Here is an 8,021-nt window from a genome sequence, read left to right as displayed (position 1 = left end):
ACCCGCATTGAAAGCCCTGGCTTGTCGTCTGCTTCTTCTTCCTCCACCGGTGGTGACGACACTGTGGCCCGGCGCGACAGACACGGGTGGAGCGCGCACTGCCCGACACCGATCGGATTGGTCACCGTCAGGCTGTCGGTCTCTTTGATGAACTTGTCGCCCAGCGTCTCGGTCATGTCGCTTGTCGAGCTGCCGCTCCACTCGAGCTGTGACGAAGCTGGCTGTGCGGACATTGGTGATTCAGAAGCAATAAGAGTAAGACAAATACAAAAAAAGGGATTACTAATGGTGAGAGGAGAGGAGAGTTTGCGTGTGGAGCGAGGAAGACTACTGCCAAAAAAAAAAAGCCAGCCACAAGAAAAACAAGACACCGCGTGCTCGCTTCGCATGGGACGGGGATCCAAAAACAAGTGCAAAACAAAAAATTCTGGTATTTCAAAGCTGCGGTTTCGAAATACCAAAGAAATTAAAAAAACAAAGCCAGCACTGAGAAGCACAGGTCACGATAAGAGCTTGCGATGACGAGAAATGGAGAATATTACTACGAAATACTAAAAAGAAAAGTTGGCGAAAACGAGAAGAGCCTAGGCGGTCTTTGGCGGCACCGTCGGCACAACCGTACCGGTAGGCGATGCACTGGACGGCAGACTTGGATTCGATTGCCGCAGCTTGTCGGCGCCAATAATGCTTGCGCGGTTGCGCGCCTTCTCGGACGTCGGCGCCAGCAGCTCCTTGATCGGCAGGGCCTTGGACGCCTCCGTATTAGCCCGCCTGGCAGCCTGCGGCAACGACGCGCGCGACGCGCCCAATGCACTCCCCACTGGGCGCTCCTCCTCCTCGTGGACAGTCACGTTGCTGTCGGCGCTAGCCGAAGGCTCCTCGGGGATGGCCAGCTCGTCCTGCGCTGTGCGGATGGCCTTCTCCAGGTAGTCGGCGTAGCTCTGGTATTTGATCAGCTCCTTCAGAATGTACTGCGCCTTGCGCTCCCAGTTGGAGAACGCGCGCTGGTGCTGCTGCGTGCGCGCAAAGAACCGCTCGTCAATGCTGCCCTGCACCTTCTTGTGCGCCACCAGCTCGTCCTCCAGGTACGCAATGTGGTGCAGCAGCGACCCGAGCTGACTCGACTCGTCCAGCTCCGACCGCTGCATCGGGTTGGTGGGCGGCGTCCACTCCAGAATGCTCGCATTGCGGCTCGCTTCGCGCTCCTCGGCCACCCGGCGCTCCTCGGCCGCCCGCTCGGCCACCGTCGGCTCTTCGCCGCGCTCCAGCCGTGCCTCGCGCTCCTCAAGCCGCAGCGCAAAGTCGCCGGTGTTGTCCCACCCATACTCCATGTTGTATACACCGCCGATCATATACGGGGCCTTGGACTCGCGTGCTGCCCAGTAGTTGCAGGCAGCCACCCAGTCCCGCAGCTCCACCTCCGACGCCGTCTGAAACAGATACACGCCGCCGCTCGGCAGCTGCAAGGCAAACACGTGCGGCCGCGACCGCGAATAGCCCGGCGGCGGCATCATCTGAGTCAGCGTGTGGCGTAGCGACACCGAGCCGAGCTGCAGCGACGTGTCGGTCAGCTCGCGGCCGTCCGGGTGCCCGCCGTGGCGCCCGTCCATCTTGTACATGGCCACGGTCCCGCGGTCCACCGACACGTAGCACGTGCGCCACGACCGCTGTGACGCCTTCTTGCCCGAGCGCTCAAACAAGTGCTTGCGCACCAGTACGCCCGACCGGATGAACCGGTTCTCGATCGGTGACCGCATGCACGACGCGTATGTTCCCCCGAACACCCCCATCGACGCGGACGACGGCGACGCCCGCACTGCATTGAACCCAGCATCGACGTGCCCGACCGCCGCATCGCCTCGCCGCCCACCGCCCGCCGCCCACCACTCTGGTTCAGTGAGCTGATCGACCGCGTGCGCTGCACTGCATGCAGCGGTACGCTACGCACTGAGCTCGGCCGCCCGCCCGCCGGGGATCCGACGTCGCCAAACTCACTCTCGTCCATCGACGCCTTGGCCCGCCCCACCGCCATGCTGGCTCGCAGGTCCCCCTGGCTGCCGTCGCCGCCACGCCGTGCAAATGCCGGCTGCCCCAGCGGCCGGTTCTTGATCCCCACATACACATCCTTCAGCACACCGGTTAGATCCGCCAGGCTCGCCCCGCTGCGCACCGCCGCTTCCGACTCGCAGGGCTCCGGCGACTCCTCCGCCGACCCGCGCGGGCTGTTCGTCGACACCTTGCGCCGCAGCCGGTCGAACGCCCGCAGCGATGTTGGGCTGGCCACGCCGTACGGACTGGCCACCGGCGCCGGCCCTGCAATCCCACCGCCCGCCGTGCTGCCGTCGAAGAACGAAAACCGCTTGCCGCGCGATCCCATCAGCCGCACCACATCGCGTGACGACCGGGGTACCGGCTGCGTCGACGACGGTGACGTCAGCGTGATGTTCAGCGACGCCATCGACCCCACAAGGCTCCGCCGCCCCTCCTCAAACCCCTCGCCCTGCGACGCCACCGTTGACGGCGTCGCTGCTTCCTCCATTGACGCCTTGACTGCCGCCTCCTCCATCGACGCCTTGGCTGCCGCTGCGCTGCCCCGCCGCCGCAGATCCAGCTCCGGCAGCTGCGGCGCCGGCGACAGCTCCGCCTGCGATTCCTCCAAGACCGCCGGCTCTTCTGCCATCGCCGATGCCCCTGGAACTGCGCGATCGTGTCGATTGTGTTCCGCACGAACCGGCTCTTCGACATGCGCTCACTGGTGCGGATCTGTGCCATGTGCAGGTCCGTGTTCAGCAGCAGCGTCGAGTATGTCACCGCATGTGCTACATCTACCGTGCGCAGCCGCGACTCCGGATTGCACACGATGAACCGCCGCGCCAGCTCCTCCAGCAGCCGGTCAATCACCTGCGACTCTCCGCGCAGGTACATGTGCTTGCACAGCCGCCGCAGGCACTCGTCAATCCGCAGCCCTGCAAAGTCGTAGTTCCCCATGTAATGCTGCAGCACCGCCCGCTGAACGACGACCGCCGGCCCCAGCCACTCCGCGTGCTCCACCAGCCCTGGTAACATGCACTCCCTGCAGTGCTTCTGGCAGAGCCGGCTCCAGGGGCTTCTGCCCTGCCGGCCGCAGTGCGCCTCCTCCAGCTGGTACAGGTACCGCCCCAGCGCAACCGCCTGCTCCTCAGCGCGCTCCGCCTCCGTCTGCACAATTTTCACCTGCTTTGCTGGCATGTCTGGCGAGAACTGCAGCCGCCCGGGCTGGGGACTCGCCTCCGCCTCGCTGATTCCCAGCCCGCCGCCCGCCGAGCCCGCATCTGAGCCCACCGCCGTCGCATCTGCCGGCAGCTCGCCGCCGCCACCGCATACTCTGCTGTCTCTCCGCCTTGTTCCGGCATCCCACGCCCTCTGTGATTGAGTCGTCCTGCGTGGCCACCGATTCCGCACGCGACTGCCCCGACATCACGCGCTCACTCAGTTTCTCCGACAAATTATCCACTGCCACTGCTGCCGCTGTCGTCAGGGACTCAAATTCCTGGTCTGGCGTATGATATCCAGATGCAACAACGCTCGAGCGGCCGCTTACTGCTCGCTACTGCCGCTACTTCTGTACTGTCCTCCAATGGCTGTGCTATTGTTTCTGCCTGCTCCACTGATGGCATCAATCGAGCTGCCGCCTTGTCGCGCTTGCTGGCTGCTGCCGCCCGGATATTCGACAGGCTGACTGATGCCGCCAAAACTACCGAGGATGACCGCCGTCTGCGAAGATAGCTGTGGCTGGCGCTATCACTGTCGTGCCGAGCCGATATGTCCTTCTAAAAATAAACGTTTTAGTGCTTTTTGTGTTACCCGTCTCAGTGTTTAAAGACCAGCGAGGGGAGCACAAGAGAGTCGGTTTTATGATGGCGCGGGAAAGGAGAAATAATATATGCAAGTGAAAGAAGATAAATACAGGCGCAAGGCAAAATAACGGAAACAAGAAACGAGCACGATTCCTCAGAGATAAAGCGAAAAATCTCAGCCCGAGGGGATGTGCAGAAAAAGGTGAAAAAAATTTGGGCTAGAAGAAAACAAAAACAAAAAACACTTGACTGGGCAGCTCCCTCCCGTCCCTCAGCAGCATAAATAGAGCCAGAAAAACGGCTGGCCGGTCCAAGGAAAAAACCTTTTTGCCAATGAATCCCAGTGCCTGTTTCATAATCGACCTTCAAGCCACCACCAAGCTCCCGCATTGCAAAGGGAAACCCGCCATTTTGTTTTATTCTGCCTCCCAAGACACAAAAAGGCATGGTAGGAGAAGTCAGCACAAGCTCTAACCCAATCCACCCCGCCGTCCATAGCAAACACTCGAGCGAAATGTAGCCAAAGGCCCGGAAATAAATGGGCCAGATAGATCCCGCATCATCACTTACCTCGTCTGCGCTCTGCTCCTTGCGCGCTGAGCCGCCGCGAAAGATCGACCAGAACGACGGCTTGCGCATCTTGCTGCTGCCTCTGCTGCCCGTCTGGTACTGCTCGCTGCTGATGCCCAGCTGCCCCGACCCCAGGCCCTTGAGCGGCTCCGATTTCACCGGCATCTCCGGCGATGAAAGCTTTTGGTGGTGGCCGCGGCTGCGGGGTGCTGAACTGCGTTACGTGTACGGCGCTCTGGAATGCGCTAGTGCTGGTGGGCGGCCCCTGGTCCTTGCTGGTGCTGAGCCGGCCGCTGAATATGCTCTCGATAAGTCGCTGCGATTCGTCAGAGAGCACCACTGAGCTGGTGCGATTATCTGGTCCTGGCGGTCCGGGGAACTATAGCAAGTATATGCGTTATGAATAGTGCGTCCCCTGTTTATGCAAAAAGGTATGCGCGAGAATAGGAAGAAAAGGGGGAGTGGAGGGAGTGGCAAAACAAGAATACTATAAAAATAGGAAATGCAGAAGCAAATGAGAGATGCGTGCTCTGGGAAACAGCTGCAAAAGTGCCTACAAAAAGAGTAGAACGCGTGCTCTTCAAGGGCGGAACCTCCAGAAAAAGTGCACTGGAATAATTGCCGAGGCAATCAGCTACACAACCAGGCTGAGCGCGTCCATCCTCCTCGGCAGAGCAAATAAAATACTTCAGAACGAGGGACCAAAGCTGCCCATTCTTCGACTTTGGTTCTCGTGGTATTGCATCTCCCCCTTTTTTATCCTGGACAACAAGCCGGTCTGCCTGTCGGTCCGAGACCGAATTTCCGAATGGATCCCAGCATAATTATGTTTGTTGTACGCTAGCAGTTGCACTGACGTAAAAGAGGCAGACCGCTGGATAATGCGTGTGGAAACGGGATGTGGCCCCTTGGGCAAAAAAGTCGCTGCTGTCTGTCCTCCCCCAACTGGGCGTTTACCTTGTAGTAGATATGGACAATAACGCCAGCTAGCGCAGTAATGAGAACGTAGCCGAGAAAACAGCACGCGCAGATCATGGAGAGAATTTTGCTGTTTTGCAAGGAGCCAGGAACACACCAGCTTGGACAAAGAGTAGAAAAAGGGTGCTTTACAAAGGAAAAAAGTGCGCTCAGGAGCCACGGTCCGTTATTGAAATCGAGACCGCGGGCCCTGCCAAACACCCCCCGGCTTGGGCCCACCGGTCTCATCCAAGAAATAGAAATGCGGAGAGTATGAGTAATGTGCTCCTTCTTTTGGCGGAAAATTGCCCAACCTGTTCGTCCGTTGTGGATATATGGCACCAGGCGGCTCGCAAGGTTAGGAAGAAAATGACAACAACACAATGAGCGATTCGCACATCATAAATTGGACTGCCCAGCACGATCGGCCAAAATTACATATCAGTGTTTGACGAATGAAAGAAACATCCATGTCAAGTGGACTCGTGCTGATCTGCATCACACCACACTGCACCAGCAGCGCCCTGGCTATCCAGCACAGCCCACGAAATACAGCCATGGGCGAAAATGTAAAGGGGGAGATGTGACGCGTAGTGAACGGCCTATATCGGCAGCTGACAATTGACAAGGCTTTGGCAACAATAGGCGCATTCTGTATTCCATATATGGTGTCCCTCGAATCACGACACCCGCGCATGCCCTGTGTAGCAAGCATGCGCCACTACCCAGCAAAAAACACCACTTACCATTGAATCAATCGCCGCCGGGTATCCGCGCGCCATGCCCTCGACCCTGAGCGCCGTGTCTTCAACCACGCTGTCTGCCTCGCTCTCCTCTTCAGTGTCGTTTACTGGACCCACGGCGCTAGTAGCTGCCACGTTGCTCATGGAAAGATCGGCGCCAGTTACTGCGGTGGCCATGCCCCATGATTCCAGAACGCTCTCAGTCGACAGTCCGGCCCTTTTCCAGCCGGCCCGCCACCACAGATGCCGAGCCCTGCTGCCGCCCCTGTACCGTCTGCCTGGCTACTTTGCGCACTCGCAACCATCCCGCCAGCAGTTCCCGCATATGGGCGCTCCGAGTCAAACTCCAGGTCAATTTTGAAGCTTCCTGCATCGCCCTAAGCCAGCTGCCGCCCGGCTCTGCTGCCCGGTCGGTGTCCTGGGCTCCATTCTCGCTGCACGAGCGCGCGTTGCCGGCCGTCCATTGCCGCTGGTTGACGCCATTAATGCGGCAGTTGTCGACAGCAGCGCCCTCTGGGCGGTGTACTTGAGCTCGGCGGCGCTGGGCGGTGGCAGCTCCAGCTCCTCCTCGCTGCTCTTATCCTCGCTGACCAGAATCGGCGCGCACCACGGCCTTGCCGCTATGCGTATTGATTACCCGGACATGGAACCCCTGCAGTTTGCTGTGTGTATCGGCCTCCTGTGACGCTTTGGACTTTATGCTGGCGCTGGTTGCCGTGCGTCGCACCTGTGCTCCGTCGCTGCTCGCTATGGGCGTCTTTGGCGTGCGTGTGGATATCGGATACCCAGTTGTCTGGGTGCGCGCCACGTCCAGTACCTGCGGCTTCGCCGTCCGCTGCGCTGAACTGTATAGATCCATTTCTGACGGCTTCCTGCCCGTCGAGTACAGTCGGCGTAGGAGCGTGTGTGGCCCTTGCTCGCCGGCCTCGTGTGTTTGCAATGCTGCCTGCTTCAAGTCGGGCGTCGACGGTGTGTATCGGCTGCTTCCTTTCAATAGCCGCGCGCTGACTGACCGCCGGAGCCCCGTATGGCTGCTTTTGCTGGTGGAATGCTTTTGGCTGCTGACTACAGAAGAGCATGGGTGCGGTTAGTATCGAGTTCACTGCACTCGTGTGATCCCTGGTGCTGAGGCTGAATATCGTAAACATCTCTGCCCGCACATCCTCCATCCCGCATGGGTTACACAGCGACGAAAAGGGGAATCGGGCCCAGGGACTACGCAGGCAGGCCACATACACATTAAAGGGAGAGCAGGCCTTGAGGAGGGGAGAAATAAAAATAAAAATTGTCGACAAAAAGGAAGGAAGAGAGGGGTGTAGAAAAATTAGTGCTTTCTGAAGCTCCCTCTTGGAAGATAATAACAAATCCAAAATTTCGCAAAAACGCATGCCCGTGTGCTAAATAAAAACGCACACACATCCCCTCCCTTTTTTGCTTGCGACCTTCCAAATGACAGTCCGGCTGAAGAGATCTTGAAGCGTGAAGCTTTTCTGAACACGAAATGCGTCAATGGCAAGATCGGCTTTCAAGAGCAGACATAAAACTTCTTTTTGGAGATAGCCCGATGCCTGAATGGCTGCAAATCTCCAACGTGGACGCTTCCTTTGAGCTCAAAATAGCTGGGGAACGAGCCAAAGGTAAAGACATGCAGTCTCTCGTCTGCCAGTCCTCAGAGCATCGTGCAAACCGGCCCCTCTGCCTCCCTCCTTCTGCGAGCTCCCTCCCTTGTTTTCATCTGCGCTGGCGGCCCCTTACTACCGAGCTCCAAAACAAGTCTTTCTGCGTGACTTCTGTCCCTCGGCTGACGGAATGGGGGGGGGAGCTGAAAACCGAAGCATGCTTCCGCCCGCACGAGCACATGGTTCAGTAATGCACTATCCCCAGTGGGCTTGTCGCTGCTGGATGAATGCAGTAT

At 58.7% G+C, this 8,021-nt stretch overlaps 4 protein-coding genes across 4 annotated transcripts; 2 read left to right on the top strand and 2 right to left on the bottom strand.

Annotated features, from left to right (window-relative positions):
• The first annotated feature begins 1,910 nt into the window (after positions 1–1,910).
• On the top strand, positions 1,911–2,964 carry DL89DRAFT_131967 (uncharacterized protein). Its single transcript, XM_040883325.1, has one exon. The coding sequence runs from the start codon at positions 2,031–2,033 to the stop codon at positions 2,862–2,864; it is 834 nt and encodes a 277-aa protein (XP_040739489.1). The 5' UTR covers positions 1,911–2,030; the 3' UTR covers positions 2,865–2,964.
• A 2,109-nt stretch (positions 2,965–5,073) lies between these two features.
• On the bottom strand, positions 5,074–5,772 carry DL89DRAFT_132005 (uncharacterized protein). Its single transcript, XM_040883327.1, has one exon. The coding sequence runs from the start codon at positions 5,610–5,612 to the stop codon at positions 5,247–5,249; it is 366 nt and encodes a 121-aa protein (XP_040739488.1). The 5' UTR covers positions 5,613–5,772; the 3' UTR covers positions 5,074–5,246.
• A 411-nt stretch (positions 5,773–6,183) lies between these two features.
• On the top strand, positions 6,184–6,681 carry DL89DRAFT_131984 (uncharacterized protein). The gene has a single exon (XM_040883326.1). It carries the CDS (start codon positions 6,289–6,291, stop codon positions 6,634–6,636), a length of 348 nt encoding a protein of 115 aa, XP_040739487.1. The 5' UTR covers positions 6,184–6,288; the 3' UTR covers positions 6,637–6,681.
• On the bottom strand, positions 6,505–7,634 carry DL89DRAFT_131964 (uncharacterized protein). Its single transcript, XM_040883324.1, has 2 exons — positions 7,343–7,634; positions 6,505–7,171 (listed from the first exon to the last, which is right to left on the bottom strand). Exons 1-2 carry the CDS (start codon positions 7,492–7,494, stop codon positions 6,727–6,729), a joined length of 597 nt encoding a protein of 198 aa, XP_040739486.1. The 5' UTR covers positions 7,495–7,634; the 3' UTR covers positions 6,505–6,726.
• Between the last annotated feature and the right edge of the window lie 387 nt (positions 7,635–8,021).

Source organism: Linderina pennispora, assembly GCF_002104995.1.
Source record: "Linderina pennispora strain ATCC 12442 chromosome Unknown DL89scaffold_43, whole genome shotgun sequence".
NCBI classification, from domain to species: domain Eukaryota; kingdom Fungi; phylum Kickxellomycota; class Kickxellomycetes; order Kickxellales; family Kickxellaceae; genus Linderina; species Linderina pennispora.
The sequence above is the reverse complement of the archived record's forward strand: the minus strand, read 5'-3'. Positions and strand labels throughout refer to the sequence as shown.